Raw genomic sequence first — 27,883 nt, forward strand, 5'->3', positions numbered from 1 at the left:
AAATACCCTTCGTATAGGACATTCGGTCAGAAACAAACAAATTACTGACTGTTAGATTATCCACCTGGCATGATTTATAGACCATAGATCTATCAGATGGATGATCTGGATCAATCGAGTGTGGGGCCCACATTTAGAGTTTTCGCATTATATACAAACCATCGAGATCAGTAGCAGAGGAGCTAGGCAAAAGACCTGCAACTATAGGTTCTGTTCTATACATCCTTGTGGGCCATATCGACCTTGCTCACAAATATATTAAGTTATGGCGAGATTTTATATGATACAAAGCCATGCATTGAAGAAGCATATGGAACCCACATGTTATCTAAACCATTCATTTGTCCCTGCCTTAGATAGGCCATGGCCCCAAAAATATTCCCCACGCTAACCCCAAAAAACCTTGATAACAATCACCCAGTTCAAAGTTTCCACCAATCTCGCAGCCGGGTGTTAAATGTTCCTGGATTCTGCCGTCTGCAAGGAACCAGTTGAGATTAACCAGTTTCATGACAATCCTGATTGGTTTTCATCCCTGATTTTTCAAGGCTACAGAAAAATGTGGGCGTTTTCATCCCAAATTGGCACTGCTACCTCTTCAAAATAATTCGGGTCCACAGTATAGAAACCTACCTCTTCTGTAGGCTTCTTGAGGATTAACAATGAACTTTAAAAACCATCTAGTCTCCCCATGTATAAATAAACAGATATTGCAGTATACAGTGTTCATAACAACCATGTGACTGATGAAATCACGCCAAAAAATCCCTATAGTCAGACACATTATTGGCCTACATTTTTTATGCACAACAGAGACATCCATCATAAAATGTAAGTAAAAATTTAAAATTTTACTCGATAAGGGAACGGGTGGTGGCGCTCGAGAAAGAGTTACCTCAAGGGCATGGCAAAACATGCAAAATTGTTTGAGGCAACCTGCTAGCATTTGTAATGCAAATTACAGAACAATTTTATATTCTGTGGGTCTCTTGTGGTATCAGCAATTCCGCATAGTCATCAACCACCACCTGTGTACAAGAACACAACAGATTATACTCTGACATGGTATGTACATGCACGACAATACTAAAAATGAAAGAATATTTTTGAAAATGAATATTTTTTTTTTCGAATGACGAATTTCAATTCATATTATTGAAAATGAATATTATTAACATTCATAAAAAATGAATAAAAAAAAGATTAATTCAATTTATTTATATTATCTATAATTATGTGAAATAAAATGGAAATATTGAGATTCAAAACCTCATGTTTCTGGCCATTGTAAGTGTATTCCACTTGCAACTGCTTAGGTTCTTCAGGACATGGATCATAAAAGCCCATAATACCCGACTTCTTTATCCCCTCGTGAAGCTGCATCAAAAGGAAGAACCACGTTTCATGGAAGTATAATGATAAAACTTGTAACAGACAAACACCATCAAGCAATGTGTGACTTTAGAATAACTGATTTGAAATTCCACCACTGCACAACAGCATGCAGGGAAAGCAAAAAAGCGGAGGGGGAAATGAATAGGCCATTCTTTCTTTCTTTTTAAATTGACATATTTCATTAATATTAAGATGCCAGTCGGGACCAGTAGTCCCATCTAGCACTACAAAATATTATGGTGGACTGGGCCGACATGCCGACACCAGTCCAAAAGGTAAACAGAGCATTGATATTAGTTTGTTTCCGTCCCTATACTTTCCTAAAAACTGTGTTCTTTACAATAACTTCCGACCCCCATTTATGTATCACCTATGGAGGGTTATGCCACCACTTCAAAAACTGGCCAACAGCCCAAGCCCTTAAAAGCATCGACTTGCAAGACTGGGGAGATACACGCGTTTGTCCCCTTTGAACTCATCCCTTCGAAGCTCCTGCTCTCCCAAAGAAACTAACTAAACCAAGGAGCCAAAACAGAGCGATAGAAGCACTCTATGAAGATACTGCAATAGAATCTAAGATCAGGGTATGGCCTTTATCAATTCTGTTCAATAGGTCCTGGGTAAAACACTCTTCGGGCAGGAGTTTTTCTAGCTCCAAAATCCATTCTTCTTCCCCTGGTGTCCCATTCTTCCGGACTCCCCAGGGAACCAGCGTGTGAGCGTGCCGGGGGCCAATGAGACCAAGAAGGTCTGGCTGCACCAGCTCCTTGCCAAAAGGAGAAGAGAGATCTTCTACAGCAGAGATGAAAGATTCCGAGGGAATCAAACACTTCCATGGTGGAATAGCCTCCATATAAACACGACAGGTAAGGATCTATCAAGCGCTCGAGGTTTGTACCGCAATCACAGAGGAACGACGATTGAGGACCGATGGAACGTTCCGACGACTCCTGAAGACCTCCCTGATGGTCATGGATCGAATCCGTTTTCAATTGTGTTTAAGCCATTTACTCTAGACTTTTTGAAAAACTATGCAAGGTATTAAACCATGCTCGTCTTGTGTTGCAGACTACCTCTGAAGAGTCCGAGACCTATACTTTTTTTTTAAAGGCAGTAAAGACCTACCATTCATAGAAGAGATCTCACATTCATTCAGTAGAATTGAGGTCATGATAATTGCCCACTCCCCCTCTGATAATGTTATATATAACCCAAAAAAAAAAAGGGAGCCCTTTGTTCTAAATAGGGGGATGATGGCCCTTTATATTGTATAAGCTTCAAGGCAGTTCCATCTTAAGAGTTCATCATTGGTAAGCATTGATCTGATCCATGTTTCCAAGTAATTACTGTGGTCCAAAGCATGCGTCTCCCCACAATAACTGGTACTCTCTCATGACATCACTAAAAGCAGTAACTTGACGGTATGAAGGGACATTTTGAAGCAAATGCACTTGTTTCAGGAAGGTATATGATATAGTGTACAGAGGCGGCAGAGTAAGGTTTTGGAATGATAAGTGGTGTTTGGAATCAGCACTAAAAGATATTTTCCTTGACCTCTTTGGTGTGATTAGCAATAAGGATGAATGGGTCCAAAAGTGTTTTGGGAGGGAATATGGACGCCTAGTCTCGAAGATGTGGATTTCAGACATAACTACTTCGATACGGAGTTGGACAGAGTGGCTCACTATTTAGTTATCCTGGATGCAACGTATATCGGGAGTAAGAGGCATGATAAAAGGCTACGAATCTTCACCACATCCAGGGATTTCAGCATTAAGTCCGTGTACCTTCACAAATCTTCCAACCCCCAGGTCTCGCACCCCAGAGGATGCGCTTTTAGTTGGGTTACTATCAATAATAGGAACCTAACAATGGGTATTTGGAATCGAAGAATGTTGATTGCTGACCATTGTGCACTTTGTGTGGAAGCAAAATCTGTAGATCATCTGCTTTTGCACTGTAGGTTCGCCAGAGAGGTATGGTGCAAGATCCTTGATAGATTTGGCATGGCATGGGTCTTCCCTCGTCGGCTATCGGATCATCTTGAGTCTTGGTATGTTGTACCGAAAGGAGAGTCCTCTAAATGGTTGTGGTATCAGCGACCTTTATGTGTTATCCGGAAGGAAAGGAATGCTCGGCTATTCGAGAGTGTGTCCACAAGCCCATACTTTGTTGTATACATGAAGATTGTATCTTTCATAGTCTCTTGGGTGAGGATCATTCCGTACTTTAGCCCTTACTCTAGTTCGGACATAAGACGTTGTTGGAAGGAGATATATTCAATTGCGGAAAAGGCAGGAGCCCATTGCCCCAAGATGGACTCCCCCTGAACCAGGTTGGCTTAGCGTTTACCCATAAAAATAAAAAAAGTTGGCTTAGCGTAACTTTGACAGTTCCAGCAATGGACACTCCAACCCAGTTGGGATTGGTGGCCTTCTTAGAAACAAGGTAGGAGGGGACCAGATGAGCTTTTTCTGGCCCTATAATATTTAAGGATTCTAATGAGGCAGAAATCATATTTCTGGAAAAAAGTGCCTACTAAATATATTGATATGATTAAGGATATATACGATGGAGCAGTAACTAGTGTCAGTACTACAGATGGCACGTCTAGTGAGTTTCCAATTACAATAGGACTGAACCAAGGATCGGCACTAAGCCCTTATCTTTTTACTTTAGTTATGGATGAACTTACGGAAGGTATCCAGGACGATGTGCCGTGGTGTATGTTAGTTGCAGATGACATAATATTAATTGACGAAACCAAAGCAGGAGTTAATGCTAAGTTAGAGTTATGGAGAACTACTTTGGAATCCAAAGGTTTTAGACTGAGCAGGACTAAGACAGAGTATATGGAGTGCAACTTTAGTAATGTAAGGAGGCGGGGCGAGGATATAGAAAATATGACTGGACAGGAGGTACCTAAGAGGATATCTTTCACTATCTTGGTTCAATCCTACATAAGGAGAGATTGAAGAGGATGTTAACTACATAATAAGAGCAGGTTGATTGAAGTGGAAGCATGCTTCAGGAGTTCTATGCAACCGTAAAATACCTACCAAGTTGAAGGGAAAGTTTTATAAGACAGCAATGAGGCCAGCCATGTTGTACGGCTCCGAATGTTGGGCCACCAAGAAGCAGCATGTGCATAAGATGAGTGTAGCGGAGATGCGAATGCTTAGATGGATGTGTGCCCACACAAGGTTTGATCGAATTAAAAATGAAGACATTCGTAAAAAGGTGGGGGTGGCACCAATTGAGAAGAAGATGAGAGAGCACCGCTTAAGATGGTTTGGGCATATCCAACAAAGGCCTTTGGAAGCTCCAATGAGAAGTGACTCGTGACAAGTTGATGGAGTAAAAAGAGGTAGGTGTAGACCGAAAACAACTTGGGTAGAAACAGTGAGGAAAGACTTGAGGGCTAGGAACATAACAGAGAACATGAGAGAACATGACCTTGGATAGGATAGAATGGAAGAAAATGATCCATGTAGATGAACCCAACTAGTGTCAAGATTAGACTTGGTCAATTTGAGCCGGATAGATCCTTTCACCTTCTTCATGAAAATTTTCTAAAGGATTCATTAGCCGACCCCAACTAGTTTGGGACAAAGGCTTAGTTGAGTTGAGTAGAGTAGAATGAGGTAGAAGTCAGGGTGCTATTACAAGCTATTCGGATAGTGGATAGGTATGATATGGGTCACCTCACGATTGAGGGAGATTCTCTTAACGTCATTAGATGGGCCTCCCTTCATGGAAGTTTGCAGCATATTTTGATGAGATCCATGAGTGGCTAGCTGGTGCTCCAGTTAGAGTCCAGCACATTAGGAGGTCGGCCAATAGAGAAGCAGATCGTCTAGCCCGTGCCAGGGTCAACGGGGCTAGCTTGGAGATATTCAAATCCCCTCTTGAGTTTACTATGCTATTGTTCCTCTCTATCATGAATCTCTTGATTGTACTATGTTTCTCTGTAGCCCCGACCCCCTAGGTCAGGCTCTTTACCTTAATTGGTAAATCACTCACCATTCAAAAAAGATGTGCCCAAGCATAACCATGGTACCCGCCCGCCCGCATATAAGCATGCTGCATGAGAATCTACAAATGTGAATGCATGCACACATATGAAGCCCCACCTATGCATGGATGTTTACATGTAAGAAAATGGTAGAGGATGCCTAGGAAGGGAGTCAGGGCCGGGCTGGCTACTCCCTGCATCCCATGCACGTGAGCCAGACAACTGACCGTGCACATTACTTGGGCAGAACTTCTGGTGGAGTTTCTTATATAGAACCCTTATCATGATCAATATGCATGGGGACATTAGTGATTTAGGATGAATCAATTGGTTAATATGTATAATTCTAAAATAAGTTTCTGGAAATGTTTTTAATCTGATCAGGTAAGTTCTGCACGGGCTTGGTCTATCATCACAATATCAAATATAGCAAACGATGTAAAAAAAAAAAACAATGGTGTCAATAGCTCCTAAGATCTGGAATAAATTATGAGAAATTGATATCAGATTGGCCTGCATCAAATAAATGGAACATATTCATCATTGACATGGGCGATAACAGTTTTCACCATACATCATTCACAAAATGATTTATGGAGGACTTGTGACACTAAAAGGATGTAAAAAATAATAAAAAGTTGACGGAGATGGATATAAAAAATGTCAAAGAATTTTAAGAAACGAAACCACAACAAATATCCTATAGTATAAAAAACTGGGGAAATGTACAAGACTGGAGCTCCCATACACACAAGGTACTACATATTGACCGACTTCTGAAGAGGAGGAAGGTTGGACCAAGCTCCTTTTTATGAATGGAAGCATTGGTATTTTCTACTAGAATCAGTGGTGGGGGACTAAGGCCACAGTACAAGAGCTTAACAAGTAAACCTCAAAATATGTGGAATTTGCATTTCAAAAGAATACAGGAGGCTGAAAGAAAATATTTTAACACATACCCAATCAGAAATCAAAGAACATTAGAAATGAAAGGTGTCCCAATCCAAGTGCAATTGGAAACCAACAAGGATTATATACCTATGTTTTGTGAGCGCCACCTCAGGAACACCCTCTCTCTCTCTCTCTCTCTCTCTCTCTCTCTCTCTCTCTCTCTCTCTATATATATATATATATATATATATATATATATATATGAGGAAAGTGAAGCTACACCGCCGGCTTAAAATACAATGGGCCCACATTGTTTTGGTGATCCAAACCATTCATTTGATTGGCCCTCACATAGATAGGGTGTCCACCAAAAATCAGCTCCATAGGATCATCCCAACCCTTCAAACTGTGGAGGCAAAAATGGACAAATTTGTGAAGGTTTTTACACGTTCATTTTTGCCTCCACAAATCGTAGGGTTGGGATGATCCTATGGAGCTGATTTTTGGTGGACACCCTATCTATGTGACTATGTGAGGGCCAATCAAATGAATTCTTTGGATCACCAAAACAATGTGGGCCCATTGTATTTTAAGCCGGCGGTGTGGCTAAGTTAGCTACACCGGCGGTGTAGCTTCACTTTCCTCTATATATATATATATATATATATATATATATAGACACACACACACACACACACACACACACACACACAGAAACAAAACCTCCTCGTTGCACATTCAAGTTAGAGTGCTTCTATGTGTATTATTCGGTAATTTTCAAATGTCCATGCCCATTCATATTCAAACAGGTAAAAAGACATACCATATAAGATCAGAAACATACCTTGAGTTGCCCAGAATCATTCATCAGAAAGTTCAGAGGTATAGTGACATCCACAACTTGTAAAGCCAATTCATCATCAGCTTCTTTAGCTCCATTCCTTCTCCTAAAAGCTTTACGGTTTCCATATACTGCTTTTGTAATAATTAGTCCTCCTATTTCTAATTGCTTGTTTTTCTTCCTATTGGCAACATTCTCTAATAACTGCTGCGCTTTTTCTGCCGCTGCCCTTGCCTCTCGGACCTGAGTATTTTGATGGAAGTGATCAACAAAGAGAATAATAATTCGACCAGGAGAAAAAATTTCCCATCTAAAAATAAACACTGATTCCCAAGATAATTAATCAACCATGCATAGGTATGTGGTAGACTTGAGCTGCATGAACAGGGATAATTGGGCGTCGTAGTTGAGTGGTGATCTAAAAAAATTAGGAGGCAGGAGAGCCTAGTAAGGCATAAAATAACATCAAATAATTTAACCTATGTATTTATATTAACTTATGTGAGCTTCTAGGAAGACGTGCCCCTGTCAGGGAGCTTCGTAACATCTCTTCCTATCGTACCACTTACAGAAGATTATCATTATTGGCAATTTTTAATGACAAAAAACCCCTATATCTTTGGTAAGATGATAAATATACCTGTTAGGTGCACATGGTAATGTTCTATGTCACAAATATCTCCGATATTTCCAAAATATCTCGCTTTTAACACGACATTTTGATAAAACAAAAAAACGCTGAGATTTTAAAAATATAGCGATATTTTCATTTTTATCATAAAATATCATGATATAATCCCAATATTTTTAGGGTGATGATATCCCCCTCCCCCCTCCCCCCCCGCGGCGCCCAGTACGCATTTGCCTCCCTTTTAACGTGATTTTACGTCAAAAAGAGTTAAAAGCTGCCCACTGTTCACGTTATAAGGGGGCGAATGCGTACTGTAGAGGGGGTGAAAATATCATCTCGTATGTTTCTTTTAACCCTGATAGAAGCCTGTCTAGGGTTACTTCTGTTTATCAAGTAAAAAGTTACGAATGCATCAAATTAAACAATTTAAATATTGTGCACTACATTGCAGCATATCTTCCTGCTGAGACATTCACTTGCCACATTTGTGCACAAAAGCATGGGAATATAAATGGAACTGTATACATAACTGTCATCAGAAATCTTCCTCAGACCCCAATACTTATGTGGAGATATCTGTCATCAGATACCTCCACAAACAAAAGTTTAGTTGCATCGAATAGCACTGCTAAAGTACATTCCTAACAAAAAAATTACCAAAATGCATGGGCCTGAAAATAAAAAATATATACTACCATATTGGCGTAAGACCGGAAAGAGAAATAGAATAACGAAGGGAAAAGAGAATAAGAGGAGAAGAATAGGGAAAGAAGAGAATAGAAGAGGAAGAAAACGGAGAAGAAGAAGAGACGAACTGGAAGTAGGAAAAGAGAAGAATTAGAAGGAGAAATCTCAATCAATCTTTAACCATCCAAAACTTAAAATCCCTAATAGATGAGGCCTATATATAAGCAATTGACATAAAATTCCACGGAAAATAAATAAATGCCCTAAATCGAAATAACATGGAAAATAAAATCCTAGAAACTAAATAACATGAAAATAATTTCTAATTGGCAAATATGCCTCTTATTGGTCCTACAATCTGCATCACATATGGGCATGGAAAACAGAATACCATAAAGAAAAGGTAAATCTCCATAGTACCTGAACAGAGGATTTTTCCATCTTCTCTAGGGCCTTTTGTCGCTCCCTCTTGAGGTAATAGGGTTTGACAACAAGTTTCTGCAAGTTTTGGTTTAAAAAAGGAAAAGAATGAGAACATCTTGCAGAGTCAAAGATAGTAAGAGCAAAATAAGATTTCCAGCATAGTTGCTCACCAGTCGCAGGTATGATTTTGATTACTATTTATAACATAATTCAGCAGCCTAAAAAACATCATTCAGAGAAGTTTTTTTTTTGGTAGGTAATTTACATGAATAATTAGACCAACTCCCTCTTCATTCATTAGTATGGAATTATGGATGGACAAATATAATTATATCTTTAGCTTTGAATGAGGGGTACATGATTCTCAGAATTGGATACTGCAAAGAAAATGATTGGGCTATTAGTAAAAAACAAAGCAAGATGTGAAAACCTTTTTTGGGTGGCAGAAAGAAGTGAGAAAGAAAATTTATAAGACAAGATACATTTCCTAGTCCAAAAAAGCACTCTCCAAAAATATTTCATTACATACACACTGAACTTCAGATTCTTGTGAAAATGAAATAAAAAAATGGCATAATATAGGGTCCACCCGAAGCAACCCAAGTGTTACAGGTTAAAAGAAGAATTATATCTGCACTTAAGACACACTCTGTCAAGGATAGATCTGGTGTAAACTGCCTCAAATAATGCAGTGCTCCCAACATAACAGATTCACAAACAATCAGCAATATGACATTGACCTTTTAACAGCATGATTATGAGTAGTTTCTTTCAACCAACACTTGTGGAAAAAAAATTTCCTTTGTTATCGAAAGAATGAAAGACGATGATGAGTTGTGTACCCAAGAAACTTAAAAGTTTAAACGAAAGGAGCATAAAAACCTTGAGGGAAAAATAAAGTGTTGTCGGAATCATCAATGCTCCAGTTGCAATTATTGAATTCAAATCCCTAGAAAGCAAGACCTGCATAGATCCCAATCGTCAGCAAAAATATGTAAAATGTAAGAAAATCAACCAAAAGAACAGCCTACTTCTATACACAATTGTTCGAGAGAGCAAATAAAATTGAAATAATTTGATCTGGATACAGATGGAAAAGATTATGATGACAAGTCATATGACATTAATTTAAATTTGAGCTTCATATCAGGCACTGAAAAAAAAATTGTGCCCAGTTGATAAGCATACATATATGATATTAATCAATAATAAAATAATAATAATTTGCACTACACTGATGTAAACAGTAGTCCCCATGAATGCATTCTTTGTAGATTTAATCTCAATGGAAGGAAGAAGTATCAATATTTCTAGAATAATTGATCCAATGGTTAGCACACCTGTGAGAAGAAGGTTCATTTAGTGAACAATTGATCCACCAACAACAAGGGGGTGTACCAACTCATTACCATTGTTACAAATGGACCTCCAAGCTCCTGAGCCTCAACCTCTAGACACCTTCTTCATCCCACCAGCCCTAAACCTCCTCATACGTATCCCCCACAAGTTTTCTCCTAAGAGCTTTCTTTTCTTCCCCGAATCTCCACAATCATTTCCCAAAAAGGGCATTTTTACAATGAACGATATTGTCAATGCCAAGGCCCCTCTTTCTCTTGGACTTGTTCACCATATCCCATCTCACCACGTGCTTCTAATGCTTCTCTTTTCCTTACCATGAGAATTTTTTTTGAAGTTGCTCAATTCTCTTCGCAATCGCCTTTGGAATCTTAAACTTTGACATGAAGTAGGTAGATAAGCTGGAGAAGGCTGCTTTAATACGAGTCACTCCACGCCCAAAGGAAAAATAAGATTTCTTCCAACTGGCCAACTTCATTTCCATGCTTTCTATGATGGTGTAAAACATTCTTCGAGGGATATCAAAGCCTGAAAGGAGCATAAGATAATTAATTGGGAAGGAATCTTTCCGCCGCCCAAAATGATGAAAGCCTACGGTTCTCAGGCTTAATTTCTCAGCCAAAGTCATCTAGCTGTAGGTGTTATCCGAGAGAGAGAGAGAGAGAGAGAGAGAGAGAGCCATTAAAAAAACAGAAAGAAAGAAAGCTTGAGTGAGAGAAAGGAGGGGATGATCTCAGCCAAAGAAGAGAAAAGAGATTAGACGGAAAGAACAAGAACGAGGGAGGACTGATCTTCCTTAAAGAGGGGGGGGGAGAAAGTAGTGTTGGCAATCACTCTTGGGAGTATAAACTCGAATTTTTCAATCATATTCATATCATCATAGCTAAGGGCATAGGCCTTTCCAAGATAGATATGTCAAACCCAACAAAATTTGTGATTAAGGGAGTATTATGACTCCTAAACCTCACCACATCAAGTTGTTAATCCCAATTCCTACCCATAATATGACTACTATCAACTTAATAATCTTTTTTCATTGACTTATAACAAATTCTTAACACTCTAAGGACTCCTACTTTCAAATTTCAGCCAATAGTAACAAGACAAGTGTTAAATGACCTAGTCAACTCCTAATGACTTAAGAACTCTCGTTACATAGACTATATCTAATCCTACTACAAATTAACTAGGACTCTTAAAATCCATCATGGAAACTAATCCATGTCAAGTCCCACATATACAATGACTCCCTTATGTTGTAATGTGGGCCCATGTGGTCACTTAACAACTTAGGTAATTAATTACAAATGACTTAAATGCCTCTATCACTTAAGATTTTTGTAATAAACATGTAGGTATCATTATAAGGACATACAACTTAAAGAAATCGAGTGGTATTGGTGGGAAAATATTGTTGTACCTCTCCTATAACTTAAGGAACTTAAAAGACACGTAAAGAACACCTAAAAATTAGAATACGGGCCCTAGGATGGTCGATGGTCCCCATCACAAAACAATTAACAAGTTGATCCAACTGTCTTTCTCCATAGGACCCCCAACTATCATGCTCTTCCTAATAATTATTTTCAGATTGGAGACCTGTTCAACTTCAGCCCACTTTAATACTAGATTGAGATTAGGTATCTCCGACAACGAGGCACCACGAAAGATTAAAGTATTATCTGCAAATTGAAGGTGGGTAATCGCGCCTGTTGGATTGGAGATCGAAAAAAGAAGATTTGGAAGAAAGAATAAGGGAAAATCTCAAGTGATAGAATGGATGCATTATCTGTGTTATACCCATCGGGCAATCTGTTTCCCTTGTCAAATGACAGAAGACTCATGGTATCGAGGGAAAGGGATTACCCGACGGACATAACACAAAGAACAGAGTGACAGAAGAAGGGAGACGATTCCCTAAGAATTTTAAATGATATGATATACAGATAGAATAGATGTTCATGGATAGACAGACATTCCATTGATTCACGAAATCAACTCCTCAGCGACTAATTTAATAGAAGTAATTGGTTCTGAGCAGATACCTTCGTCATAGCTTTCCCCCAGCATCTCACGCCCTTGACTTTGTTTGCTTCAATCTAGTCGCTCGAATGCCGATTCTATTGAAGCACAACCTGTTCCAGCTCCGTCCTCATGTCTTCCTTTCACAACTAATAAATGACTCGCTTCCCCATTCATTCGCTATTATTTTCCATTTCATCTTCCGGTTGTTCTTCTGGGAAAGGCCTAATATTTTCCTAAACTTGCTCCCTTCCCTTCCGTTACAAACCTTTAAACCTGGCTTTTTATTCTGCTTCCCTGATGCAATTTCATGCTTGTCCGCATTATTTCTCTCGTCTCCTCCACTCTTATCTCTTTCCCATTGTAGCGACATGTGTCCCTTCTCCCTTTTCCACCAATGTTCCTCAAGCCACCATGTCTAATCCCAACTTTATTCTTATTTTTTTCTTGGTTGCCTCCACCTACGCTACTTGTGTCAGCCCTAATTCCTACGTTTCAATTTTGAAATTTGAAATTCCCAATGGGCCCCACTGAGTGCTAGCTCATGTTCCTGAACAACCTTGTTCCTTACCACGTGCACTGTCTTCCCCAAAATCTTATGTTTCAGTTTTCATATCAATTTATTCGTTGTCCAACAGATAACTCACCAGACGGTTGGGCCATGACATGCTTGTCTTTCTGCCTATCTACGCTGACGGTTTATCGTCGATCCATCTGTTATGATTCCTTTTGTTCACATGCAACCTTCTCTCCCTCTATTTGATGAACCAGTCTTATTTCGACTATGTAGTTTTCCCCTCTATTTGATGAACCAGCCCTCTGATTAGGATGAACAACAATACATTCAACAGCCTTGAAAATACGCCTTTGCATATCGAATAAAGGGGTGTCTATAGCGGCTGTGATTTGATACACTGACCATGTTTAAACATCAACCTCTTGCAGGTCATCTCTAGCAGCCTCTTTCGGTGATATGAACGAACAACTTTTAGACATACAACCAAACACCCAAAGGCTAGCAGGAAAAAGATCTGATACCACTTGTGATGTCCATCAGTAATAGCCAAATACCCGACAAAGATAAATAAATATTCAGCAAAATTAAATGATGTCCAACAACCATAATAAGTGTACCCAGCAACCATAAATAAATATTCGGCACAATTAAATGACGTTCAAAAGCCATAAAAAGTGTGACAAATGATAATGAAACCACAAAATGATTCAATCAACAATCCTCGATAATTCCATTCCAAATATAGCAAATAGAATAAATCCATGAAAATATGGCCCCAAAAATGTATTAATGAAATCAGCCAAAACAATAATCAATCACCATAGTGTTGTTCCACCACTATCAATAGAACTGACTGATGATGGAAAATATGGATGCGATTAGTACAATTTTTTTACCATGGCCCATCAATGATGAGGCCCATGATTTGGGTTGTGCCGAATAGTCGGCACATGCACCAAAGTCTTTATATGTAAGTAAAGACCATGGTATCGATCTATACAAGTAGAAAAATGAGGTTTAGCTTACAGGAATAATAAGCTTCTGCCCTCCACGATGTAATTCAAATCTCCAAAAGATTCCCTACAAGGAAAAATTCAAGTTAGAAGACATTTGCATAATCAAGAAAGATCCGGAATCAGCAGGCTGAGAAATGTTCACTATCCATCCATTAGCTCAAGTAATAACCATTTTAAGTATTTCGTATTGGAGTAGCAACAAAATGAGAAAAGAAGACAACAATTAATTCTATAAAATATAAACAAATGGGGCAGAGAAATATGTCAACTCTTACATTATAGCATAAATTGGAAAAATAACAACGACAACATAACATAAATGCAATCAATATCGATTCAAATTTGATAGAGCATGCTACAGTATAGACTTTAGAAATTAAATAGCCATGAATTTCCACCTTAATTTGTTTTTCAGGAAGACTATTCATTACATAAATAGGCAATGCACAAAAGAGAGAACCCAAAGAATGAAAGTTATAGCATCAGGTCCTACAGACGACACCCCAAGAAAGCCTAATAAAAACTTAAATGAAGAAAATTCTTGCCCTAAATCTCATTAACAATGGAAGTGCAAACCAAAGATGATATCCAACTAGCATTTGAGCCTTCTTGTGCAGTCAGAAGGCTCCTCTAAGTTTGAGTTGCAATTGTAAACATCTACCTTCTGCACTTTCTTACTCTGCAGAATCAGACTTCTTGGTTTAAGCTGAAACTAGTTATGTCAGAAATAGTTGCCAATTTTGGATCACAAAATTTTCTAGAGCTTATTTTTGTGGGTACTGATTGGTTCAAGATAATGGGCTTTATAAATAAGAAAATTGGATGGGTCATTGCGGTGCGGCATTTGGAGCCATTTGATCCTATGGTACGATGGCTAATTGAGGAATCTCAAGAAAACTGAACTTCTAGGCTAGCTTAGTACATAGGTGATTTTGAAACCAAGGAATGGTCAATAGATAACATCAGAAGTCCAATAAACTCATTAGAAAATATCTCATAAAGGGAAATTGTAATGCCTGTGAGAACCCAGGATGGCAGACATATCATGAAACCCAGCTACATACCTCACCTAACCTAACTACATGCGCCAAGAAACTCAATTTGGGAACATAATGCAGCCCAAAAACCATCTAGGCCAGACACCCAAGCTATGCTGAGCCACAAAGTGAGGCGAACATGATGTAAGCTACCCTATTGTGCACTACCCTCTCTGCACTCCTAAATGAAAATAATGACTTGAGATATGTGCCTTGATTTCCTGCATGTTTGAGAAAATCATTGATTGTTATATTGTGAATTTTTTGTTTGTATTTATCTCAAAAATAACAAAATAACATAACCAACTCATTCCTATCAATCAAGAAATGATCAGGTGCATTTTGGCTAAGTTGTAATGCTTGTATTCATTTTCAGAAAAGCAAGGTAGTATTAGAAATAGAAAAAGGAGCAAATTCCCTCCAAGTGAGTATCACTGGATCAGTTAGAAAACCAAGAATGATGATAACTTTACGCTAGTTAAATTGCTGCTCGCTAGATGGGCTCTTGGTAAAGAAGAATTTTGAGAAGTCTCCACCCTTGACTTCTTTATGAAGTCGTAAGGTGAAAAGGAGGACAGCGTCTTGGGTGCCTCCTCTCAGTTCCATCAAACTCAACTTTGATGATAATGGATAGACTTTATTTTAGTTCTCTAGTCCCATTGGAATTTCAGACACCAACGAGGAGGTAGCAAAGGTCCCCCTTACTGTTCTGCAAATTTTTGACATTAAGTTCAGCGGGTCTCTATTGGTGGGATTCTCTATTGGTGGAATTTCAGACACCAAAGGACCATGCGTCGGCGGCATATTATCAAATATATTACTAAACTCTCAAGAGAAAAGGACATTACTTTGTCATAATTTCAGAGATACCTCAACCTTGAGGTCACAGGTTTGATCCCAGCTTACCTACCAAAATAAAAATAATAATTCCACAGAGGCCAACGATAATGCGAATGCATTGGCAAAAGGGGGTTTTAGTAGAGTTGTATTAATTTAATGGAGGGGTGGTCTCTGCCCCTCATGTAACTGTTTCTGTTTTGTATGGTTATCTTTGCAATAAATTGTTTCACTAAAAAACAAAAGATTAATGCTAGGGAAAACCGAGAATAGGACCTAAAAGTGGACCAAGCAAATTGAGTCATGCCACAACATCACAAGTGACATGATATTTCACTTAATTTTAGGGAAATCGTCAAAAGTAAATTTCTTTTGGACACATGGCATATTCTATTGAACACAGGGCATATTTTCTTTTGGAGCTCTCTCAATAGGTAAAAAATGTTTCAACATAACAAACAAAAAGAAACTTGCAAGTTGGTTTAAAGCTATAAATGGAATTCCCAAGCATAAATATCAATATGTAAACGATATTAAACTCAATTCCCAATTGCATATGTTGTGGCAATCACCTGAATTCCAATGGTATAGAGCATCTGAACAGTGCTGAAATCAGATATTCTTCTACCACCCCCAACTTCAAATTCCAGAGCAGTACTGCAAAATTCATATGCATTGTGTAAGAAATCAAAATAAATGCTGAATATATTTAGAAAAGGTTTTCCTGCTTTTCCATGTTTAACAATAAATACGTATGTGCCATTAAAAAAAACAACAAATACATGTGCAAACAGTCATTAGAGTATCAGTGGTGGTTATAATCTTTGTTTTAAAAAAAAAATGGGTCATAGGGAACAGTGACAAAGGTCTCACTCACCAACTTCAAACTCTAAAGCAGTACTGCAAAATTCATATCCATAATGTAAAATGTTAAAGCAAATTCTAAATACATTTAGCAAACGTTTTCCTACTTTACCATTTTAACAACAAATACATATGCAAGCATTCATTATAGTATCAATGGTGGTTATAAACTTATAATTGCAAAAAACAAGACAGCTCATAGGAAATAATGATAAAGTTCCAACTGTAAGCCCAACAATAATAATTGATCCTTTCAAAATAAGCATGTGAAAAATGTATGAAAAACGATATCAGTCAATTAATTAAAAGAGTTAGCTCCATATTGAATGAAACGTTTATACAGAATTGGATGACGCGTAGAGTTTGAAACAATGACATGTTTCATGGAGAAGTAAAACTTTTATGCCAAGCAAATAAAAATATAGATGGTGCAAACGTGAAGTGCCATATGAATCTTGTGAAATATAGTGCGTTCATAATGCTGCAAGAGTACTTAATGAAAAAACAAACATGGTTCAAAAGGCAATTTTCAGTTGCCATATATAGTACAGTTGGGGCTCTCATAATTAATACTCCATAAAGTTATAATCTCGTATATCCTATTTCTAGACCAGGAACCGAAATTGTTCCTACATTGGTAATTTATAATCTCTTATTTATAATACTTAATAATGTAAAAATAGAAAAAACTATTGATATAAGATATAAGAGAGTACCTTAGAAAATATTGTTCAAACTACATATACTTTACAATACTATAAGTAGGTACAACATAGGAGAAGGAAGAGGAAAAAAATAGAAAAGAAAAAAGGTGTAAAAATTCACAAATCCTAATCGCACTTCATACCACTAGCATTCTGAGAGGATTGGAGGGTGTGTACATAAAGTATGTTTCTAAACAAAAGAGTGTTAGACCGTCAACTCATCTCTCCTAAATGAAAGGAAGTGTAAGACGTTCATCTCTCTTCATATTAGATGCTAAAAAAGAAATTGAATTTAAGGGGTGCTGAGATAGCAAGAAAAATCAGGTCTTATTTTCCAATACTTAATATGTTCTAATATTTTATATAAAAGGATGCCACCAGGAATATAAAATATATGAGCCCCAACTATAGTTATATTGGCATTGTAGTTGACAATGCTGATTATGACACTCCAAGAAGAGCGTAGGTTGGACATTCTACTATTCCCTCATCAGCTTGTGCGATCTCTTCTTGCCAAGGGAAAGGATCTCATCTTGCCAAGGGAAAGGAAGCATGACCCTTCACATATAGATAGGGGCGATTTGAGTCAATGGGATTGTTGTTCAAGGTCAAAAGAGTTAATTGTAGAGAAGCTGGCATTTATGGTGAGAGATGACAATCATTTGGTTATATGTCTAGGTTTACCCAGACAGATTGAAAATGACATCTTGGCTACATCAGATGCATAAAAAAGTTGGTTGGGAGAATAACGAAAAGGAACCTATAGACGTTTATTATTTTGTAGAAAAATCAAAGGCATCTCGGCTACATAGGGAGAACCAAAAAGGCGAGATAGAAGAATAACAGCAAAAAGAAAAATTAGACATTTATCACATAGCAAACAAGTAATTAATTGTTGTTAAGAACAGTTTAGTATACTCCTTAGAAAAAAGGGGATTGTGGTTAGTGGATCAATGTCCCTTATGTCTGGAAGATGGAGAGTCCATAGACTATCTTTTTATTCATTGCAGGGTTACTAGAGAGGTTTGGGGTCTTATCTTAATGCGGTTTGGTATTTGCTAGGTGTTCTCGCAATCAATCCCAGAGCTGATTAAGAGCTGGGAGTTAATTCCTTGGAAAAAGAAAGGGAAGGTTTTGTGGAAGATTTGTCTATTGGCCACTTGGTGGGTTATTTGGAAAGAAAGGAATTCTAGGGTGTTTGAAGGGGTGGCTAAATCTCCATATTGGCTTTATGTTAAAATTATTGCAGTATCCATCTTGTGGGCTAGATAGTTTGCAATGAAAGTGAGAGAAGAACCCTGATTCTCCAGCATTGGGAAGCCCCTCCTTTATATTTTATCAAACTAATTTTTGACGGTTCTTGTTTCGGCAATACTGGCCTGCAGGAATTGGGGGCCTGTGCAAAGACTCTATAAGCTTGGTTCTATGGGCCTATTCTGGTCTTATTGGCATTTGTGATTCTAGTGAAGCGGAGGTTAGGGCGGCTTATCACGGTATCAAGCATCCGAATAAAGATCTCTATGATAAGGTGATAGTAGAAGGAGATTCCTCAAATGTGATCAGTTGGCTTTCGGGGATAGTTGATCCTCCTTGGAGGTTTCTCTCTTTCTTTGAGGAGATCTCAGATTTAATCTCCGGCTCTTCTTTAGTCTTCAAACATGTAAGGAGGTCTGCTAATGGTGAAGCAAACGCTCTAGCTAGATCGGGTGAGACTAGGCTGGGTTTGGAATGGTTCGATTTCCTCCCGTCTTGAATCCCCTTATTTTTGTTGCTTATCTAATCATGTAATGTTAGAGAACCATCTCGGTTTCTCTTTTTTCAATATATCATGTCACCATTTCCACAAAAAAAAAAAAAAAAAGTTTAGTATACTCCTAATAGAACTTGTAAATAGCCCAATGCAAAGAAACTAGATACTAGTAACAAAACTGCTGCCTCTGTCTAAGTAACAATTTTTAGCAAGCTGAATAAAATTGTTAAGTGACAGTAAAACTGAACCACACAGAAAAGCATAAGAGCTCAAAAACATTTTAACAAATACCTTCCAATTCTACCAGCAATTCGGCCATGAGACTTTGAGGAGAAATGGCGAGTATAATGAGCTGATGCCCCAAAAGAACTTGCCCCGAGCTGCATACAAAATCTCATGTCAAAGATGTAGACGCATATCAAGCGTAAGCTACAGTGGCAATAACATATATGTTCAGAATGATAACATCCGTACGAAAAGGAAAAAAAAAAACTCAAAGTAAAAGAAGAAATATATTATGAGAAATTATATGATAAAGGCCGTATAAACACGTACCCATCATCCCATCCTTGATATTTTATCCAACAGCAGCTCACTTTTTGAGGAGCTACTGTTGGATCAAATATCAAGGGTGGTACCTCTGTCGTACCACCTTTACGTGGTTATACGGCCCTTCATCATATATTTTCTCATATATTATATTCACTCTAGCGTTTTATGTCGAATAAATCGCGTCCATATGGAACCATCAAGACTCAAGATACAGCAACCCTCTACCTAGGACCAATTGTGATTACCTTACCAGCCAAATGTTTAACCATGTCTTACTCAACAAAAATGAAACAGCAGAAAAGACAGATTTCCAAATGCGCGAGCAACTTAAAAAGAGCCATGGACAGAAAATTTTGGAAAGAATCATGTGCTTTTCTATATAAAAACACACATACAGTTTTTTTTTTTTTTTTTTTTTTTTTTTTGACATTTTGGGATCGAGAAAATCTTGAAAAAAAAAACATGTTTTTTCAATTTAAAAACCCAAATACAGTTTTCCTTTAAATGACACGAGTGGATCGTACAGGGTGGTTAAGTGTATCAGTTTGAAATATAGGTTGTGGGTTGAGTTCAATTACCACTATGTTGGGTTTTTAAAAAGTTTTCAACTTAAAAGTTCCATTGCAAATATCCGAACGTGCATGAAGTTTTCAAAAATCATGATTTTTCATGAAAAAAAAACATCCCACAAAAATAAAAATGAAACCCAGTTTTTTCAACATAATGCCAAAATTTGTAGCTGTAGTCTGGCCATGAAATGAACATTACAAAAAGCAATAATCATAATGACTAAACAAATAAACATTATCAATAAAAAACAAATAAACAAATTAATAGCAACAAAGGTAAAAACAATTCGGCATGACTAAAACATCAAGGAAACATATACCTTCAGCTCCCCAGCAGCAGAATTTTTCTCATCTTTCTTTCGCCATCCAACAGCTATAGATGATTCCACCCCCAACGAAAGTTGGATCTAAAAGAACGAATGTGAGAAGCATTATCATAATAAAAAAAACAACCATAAACCAAACAGAAAGAATGAGGGATAGTCTGGTACAATTTAAATTTCAGAAAATCCAATTTACATGCAGCATGACAAAGAAAAACAATCATTGGTTCTAATGCGACAAGAACAAACAAACAGAATCTGAAAATCAAAAAGAAAAAACAGGTGTATGAATTTCAAATTCAGGCCAAAGTTATTCAAAATTCAGGTAATTTTCTCATGCTTATGCAGTTAAACCCTCCAATGCCAGTCTGACACAATCAGAAAACAAATCTTTCAAATTGATGCAACTTTCCAGGAGGTAAATTTGCAAGTGAATGACACATCGACCTAGAGGTTGGAGGTTCGATTCCAGCTTACCTACTGGAAAAAAAGAAGAAAAAAAAAGGGAATAAACAAGTTTTCCGGTGTCAAAATTTGAGACTTTATTGCCAAGAAGTATCAGTTACAAGCAGAGTTGAGACCCTTGACTCAAACTCAATGTTTAACTCAAATGACAAAGAAAAGAAAGTGGATTTAAAACCAACTTAAGCAATCCGTATGGGCTTCTCAGTTAAGTAATTAATTCCCTGAATTGACAAAATAAAAAAATTTGAAATAGAAATAATCGACAAAATATAAAAAAATCCAAGAAAGAAAAATAGAATGCTTAAATAAATAAATAGGCAAAAACAAAAAGAAAGACTGAAATAAAAAAAAATTAGAAAAAAAGAGAGTAAATGTATAAGAATGAGAAAATATATTAAATTACATGGGCTGGTATTGCCACCCATAATAGGTCATCTCCAATCATGTTTGTCTTATTTAGTTTATTTTTACTTTTCTACATATAGGCAAAGTGAAACGAGTGGCATCCCTAATTTTAAGGATGAAAATACCAGTCCCATAAAATATGAAAAAATAAGTTAGGGAAACATTACAAAGCAAAACTAGAAAGAAAATAAATAAAACATGTCTAGAGAGAGAGAGAGAGAGTTATAAACAGTTACACACACCCACACGAACCCCAAATCAAACATGTTAGGAAAATATGATAAATGGAGGAGCATTTTTTCCGTAGGTTTCTGGGTTGAGACACGAAATACTTTACACGCCTCCAACTACTTAAATCGCCCACCTTACATCTTGTTAGTGATAGCAAACCGTAACCAAAACTAGAACAATTTATCACAATCTCTCTTCCCTCCTTTTTTCTCTTATCTTCTTTCTTTTCAACAGAGGCAGACATTGTGTGAGGATTTAAATGTAGAATACAGAAATCGTGGATGTCAATCTAGAATTTCGAAGATGGCTAAGCCCAAAAACAAAATACTTAGATCAGGTTGAGAAATACAAATTTGATATAAAAAGTAGATATGGAATTTTAAATCCAGAAGTTCTAATCTGCCTAGATCAGTCTAGCAGATGACAAAATAATACATGCAGAAAATTACATACAAGCATATGTATATGGATATAGAGATAAAAACATATATAAAAAAAATGGAAAAGTAGCTATGTTATCACAAAACAAATAAAAAAAATAAAAACAAATAGTAAATAAACAATTATCAGGTAGCATGAAAAAATGAAAAAACTTGAAGAGAAAAGTTAGGAACATATCAAGAGGAGAAACCCAATGTGCAGAAAACCACTGCATCGTGATTGACCCCTACAAAAAAAAATGGGACCTAAACTCTGTTTATGGGACTGAGAGCTGAAAGTGATATGGACCTTAAAATGGGACCAAGGCATATATTAGAACCACAAATTTTGGTAATGGCAGCTGCAAGAATGTTGGAATTAACAAGGAATCTGTTACCAGTTACAGTACATAAAGAAAGAAGATATGTTGGCATCTAATCCCCAACTGATCATCATATAAGATCAACTCATCTATCATGTGCACAAGTATGTGCCTGGGTAATTGTGTTTTAGTACTTGACTTTGATTAGTTTCGTAAATATGTAATAACTATCAATGTGTCTGGTTGATTGACATAAGTTACTCCACTTTGATTAGCTACATAAATATATAACAACTATCATTCATTGCCATAATCAGCTAGAATATGAAACACGGCAATTTATTGATACTGTTTGGAAGATGATTAGATATTAAACAATGTTGCTTTATGAATAACAAACGGAACTGAATTAAAAATGCAAATGCTGTTGCATTTCAAAGGGTTAGGGTTTCTTTTACCATTTGTTCCAGAGTTAATCATGAATTATTATTTATTTTTAAAAAACGATATATATATATATATATATATATATATATATATATATATGTATATATATATATATATAGAGGAAACTGTTGGTGAGCTTAAGCTCACCAAACTTATGGTGAGCTAGCTTGCCCAATCACATGGGGGGCCCACTTTGTTAGGATGATCCAAACCATTCATTTGAAAGTTCCTTACATAGATGGGGGGTGTACCACAAGTCTGTCCATTTTTGTCCTCCACAAATGGAGGGGTTAGGATGATCCTATGGAGCTGATTTTTGGTACACACCCTATCTATGATAAGGCCTTGCAAATGAATGGTTTGGATCACTCCCCAAAATGTGGGACCCATGTGATTGGGCAAGCTAGCTCACTATAAGTTTGGTGAGCTTAAGCTCACCAACAGTTTCCTCATATATATATATATGACCAATGATAGATACAAGGGAGCCCTTGTATAAAGAGCCGCAAAAGGGCTCTTCATTGGATCCACATCATTTTCAGTTACAATTTAAAATTGGTTGAAAAAGTAAAATCAGTTACGTTTGATGCCGTGGATCCAATCAAGAGCCCTTTTTTGGCTCTTTATGCAAGGGCTCCCTTGTATCTATCATTCCTCATATATATATATATATATATATAGAGAGAGAGAGAGAGAGAGAGGAAACTGTTGGTGCGCTTAAGCGCCCAATCACATGGGTCCCACATTTTCTGTGGTGATCCAAACCATTCATTTGCAAGGCTCTATCGTAGATAGGGGGTGTACCAAAAATCAGCTCCATAGGATCATCCTAACCAGTCCATTTGTGGAGGACAAAAATGGGCAGATTTGTGGACAAACAATGTCTGCCCATTTTGACCTCCACAAATGGATGGGTTAGGATGATTCTACGGAGCTGATTTTTGGTACACCCCCCATCTATGTAAGGGCCTTTCAAATGAATGCTTTGGATCATCCTAACAAAGTGGGCCCCCATGTGATTGGGCGCTTAAGCTCACCAAGCTTGGTGAGCTTAAGCGCACCAACAGTTTCCTCATATATATATATATATATATATATATATATATATATATATATATATATATATATATAACAAAAATAATTTCTGAAGTAAGCAATTGAAAAAATGTAAAACAAAAAAGAGATTGAGTGTGCTAATGAGAAGAAATACATTTCCACTTGAGGTTTCCGAGAGTTGTCGTGTCCAGCTATTCGAAAGATTGATTGAGCCATCTCTCAAAGACATTGCTACCCCAATAGTGGCAGTTGAGTGAACTGATAGATGTCTACAGAATAGGCACCATGAAAAAATAGGGCATTAACTTGCATAAAGCCAAAAAAAAAATGAACCCAGTGGGAGCATCAAATGCATTGAGGGAGGGAACATAAAAAATGGGGCAGAAGCTATTTAACAATCAAACCAACCTACGAAATCAATTACCCTACCGAGACGCCTGCACCCCAATCAGAGATCGTAAACCAGCCGTAGCCATGAACTCTATGGAAGCAACAGAAGAGGCCTGGTGCCTCAACAAAACTGTTGCCGCACCTCCACCAGAATTTCCGGTAACTGCCAAATTTCCACCAATAGCAATAATATTCCGCTTGGATATTTGAGATTGAACCTGACTAGACATTGCCATTCTGCCATTTATGATTTTCAAAAAAAAAATTAGTGACAAGCTGAAACAAAAGAGTAATAACCGAACCATAATACAACTGAGCATTGGATCCAATAAAGTAAACAAGAAAGATCATAGAATGAATAATCAGCATTGAGAAGCACACCACAAGGAAACAAAAAATGGAGTATAACAACAAGACACTGGAACCTTTTGGATGAAAATTAAAATAAAAATAATAACAAAGTTAAGAAATTGGAAAAGTGAAGCAGTCCAGACCTTGGTATGTTTTAAGATGAAACTAACATCAGTGTTCTCAAAGGTCTGACAGGCTTCGAGACACGCCTAAAGGCACAGGGTGAACTCCACACCTTGAGCCTTGAGGTAAATGTTAGGATCATTCTTAAAAACTACTCAGGTAATAAAGAAATGATAACATGCACAAAGATCTAGAAGATAGGAAGGTTGTACCCTCTAATTATGCCACCGCCACTCAAAAATTGTGGCAAAGATAAATTGGCAACAAGTGAACCAGAAGGTCGGACATGGGCTGAGACTTTTTCTTCTTCCTTCTGGCGTCGTAACCTTTCAAATTCCTCCTTGATTTCTTCAGGTTTATTCAACTTGGGCCCAAGCTCCAAACCTGATGCCAGTCCTTCCATACCGTAGATATCATATATTTGCCTTTTGTGCTCATCAGATAAAATTTCATAGGCATCACGAATTCGTTGGAAGTTTTCTGTAGCAATATCTTTCATCTGAAATTAAATGAAATGAGGGAAATGAATAAACTACATTCAATGAACATTAAGATTATACTTAGACTACTAACACCGGTTCAATGATGAAAAGCCATCACGGAACCAGCCACAAAAGATGTTGAGAAGAAAATACAAAAAAATAAAAATCAATGTATGTGCATACACAAAAAAAGCATGTAAAGGTGTGAATACATTTGCATCAGTCCAAAAGCATGCATGATTGTATGGACATACACTAAGGGGCCGTTTGGATACACAGATTTTGGAATCCGGGATTCCTTCAAAATTGTAGCTAAGAGACAAGAGAAGAAGCGGACCAGCCGTCGCTTTTGACTTCTCGCCCTTCTTCCCGTCAGCAAGAGAGTAGCAGATCCTCCCATATTTCCAGGTTTTAGAAATCTTATGATGCTAGAGAGATTTTTAAAACCTGAATTTCTCGCTTAAAATCCAAGAAACGCTGTCAGGACAGCATACAACAGCTTGATCATGAACCCTCTTTTACACTGTTTTCAAACTAAAAACCTGAATTCTAAAATCCGCGTATCCAAACTGCCCCTAACATTCTGAAAAAATGTGAGCAGGAGTGCAAAGAACCAGAGATCATGTAAAGGCACTCAAAAGTTAACAACTTTGAGCATATTTAGCAAAGAAATATAAGAGAAGTATCAACTTGAATCTTTTGCATGATTCCACACCCAAAATAACCTTATGTTTATCCACATGTACTTCAAATACATAAATGAATCATGAAAAAATGTCAACATATCCTTCGGTTTTTTTTTTTTTGGGAAGGGTAACAACATATCCTTCTTTTTTTTTTTGAAATGACAACATATCCTTCTTCATTAATGGTTTTCCCTACATTATGTTATTTTTTAGCCAAGCTTCCCTATATCAAGAAAGTCAGGACATGGTGTGGTCAGTTCTATGAAAAAAAAAACTTAAAAGTGGGTAAAGATACAAAGGACAGTTATATGATTATTATGACATCAATACATGATTATAAAGGCATCAATACTTGTGATAATAAGTTACCGCCTGAGCAAAAGAAATAATTTTGTAGAACAATGAAGTGCACAAAACAGCTATCACAATAGAAAAAACAATGGGTAGCCCAGTGCACAAGGCTCCCGCCAATGCGGATTAGAAAAAGCAACGAAACGACTAAAATATAAAGACGATAAATCGATAGCTACTCTCTAACAGTTCTTGCAAAGAAACTAGCCACCAAAGGCGAAGGTTGGCAGTTAAATTGGACCCTCGATAGCAATACTTGCAAACAAACTAGCCACCGAAAGGGAAGCTTGACAGTTCAGTTGGACCCTGTTGGATGTTGAAAATTTCTACCAAAATTTTTCATAAGAGACTGATTGTATGGGTATTCCTATTTGAAGGCAAAGCAACACTCCATGAGCCATACTCAAGAAAGATTTTACTAGATAATTTTGAAGCATTCAGTATCAAAAGCCAGTGTTCTATATGTTAAGTAACTAGGGTTTTTATACCCCAAATAAGGTTTTGAGTTAATGTCCATTAAAGTGAAGTATTTTCAAAACTTAAAAGAATGCTAGAAACATATCAGACAGTCTAGAATATTGAAGCTGCCGCATACGGTCCATTATGAACAAAGTAACAATGTTAGAATCATGAAATGTCATTTGATAAAAATATGATAATAGCATTTCTATTAAGACGGATTGGCCCAAACTGCACCCAATTTGCAATTTGGGTGTTGATCCAAACATTAAGGAATTGGGTCGATTCAATGCCATTTTTACTACACTTCAAGAAGTTCTTAGAAAGATGTAGATGAGAAAAAGGGTATTAGTTTACCTGTGGAGCCTGATGTTTGTCGGGATGATAGATTTGAGCCCATTGGCGATAGGCTTTTCTTATCTCTTCATCTGATGCTTCTGGTGAGATGTGGAGCAGAGCATAGAGCTCTCTTTCGGGCTGACCCGATTCTCCCTTCATTTCCACTTGAAAAATCTTTGGGTTTTGCAGAGACGGGACTCTGACGGCAGTCTAATTAGGGTTCTTTATGCTCCTTCTCATCTGGGGTTTTGGTCTTTTTAGGGGACGGGTTTTGGGAGGTGATTTAGAAAAGATCGAATTTGGAGAGAAAAAATGAAGGGGGATTAGAACTGTTAAATCTCACGTGCACGGGGTAAAACCCGCACGTAGGTGATGTCGAACGGAGACTGCGTACAGACCCAGCGAGATACACTCGCACGAATGCAAGTCTCTCGTGGAGTTGCTTGGCAGATAAGGGAAGTTATATATTCGCACCCTTTCCTTCCCTCGGAGAGCCCCCTCTAGTGAATTTATGACTACGCTTTTTACACTAAAGTGGGTGGCCTGCGGAATAAAAAGGGGAGAATATATCATTTCCCACAAGGGTGAAAGTTGGGTTGGGCGAGCCAAATTCACTAGGGGCTGAGCCGGGGCAGAAAAGGGTGGTGAATTTATCATTTCTCACATATAGGGCGGGGTGCAACCCGAAACCGACGGGTTCAACCCAGAAAAAAAGTCGCTTTGGTTGAGTTCAGGTTGGGTTCGGGTCAGGTTGAGGGCTTGGGCATTCCGACCCGAGTGAACCCGACATTTCTAATATATATTTTTTTGGGTCAGTTCGGGTTCGGGTTGAGCAGATGGTTGCTCAGGTCGGGTTCAGGTTGGCCTCAACCCGACCCGACCCAACCCAACCCAACCCGAGTTGCACCCCATTAGGGGTGAAAGTT

General features: G+C 37.6%; 1 protein-coding gene across 1 annotated transcript; it reads right to left on the reverse strand.

Moving 5' to 3' along the window:
* Positions 1–668: 668 nt before the first annotated feature.
* OWL1 (DNAJ heat shock N-terminal domain-containing protein) lies at positions 669–27,374 on the reverse strand. Its single transcript, XM_077380217.1, has 13 exons — positions 26,976–27,374; positions 24,853–25,139; positions 24,206–24,403; positions 23,931–24,045; positions 20,428–20,514; positions 19,278–19,366; positions 16,241–16,325; positions 13,805–13,858; positions 9,766–9,846; positions 8,881–8,958; positions 7,146–7,385; positions 1,270–1,377; positions 669–1,028 (listed from the first exon to the last, which is right to left on the reverse strand). The coding sequence occupies exons 1-13, from the start codon at positions 27,114–27,116 to the stop codon at positions 972–974; spliced, it is 1,620 nt and encodes a 539-aa protein (XP_077236332.1). The 5' UTR covers positions 27,117–27,374; the 3' UTR covers positions 669–971.
* Positions 27,375–27,883: the final 509 nt, after the last annotated feature.

This window comes from Tasmannia lanceolata, unplaced genomic scaffold (assembly GCF_043159265.1).
Source record: "Tasmannia lanceolata isolate RefF3 unplaced genomic scaffold, GAP_Taslan_0.1 ptg000002l, whole genome shotgun sequence".
Classification (NCBI taxonomy): Eukaryota; Viridiplantae; Streptophyta; class Magnoliopsida; order Canellales; family Winteraceae; genus Tasmannia; species Tasmannia lanceolata.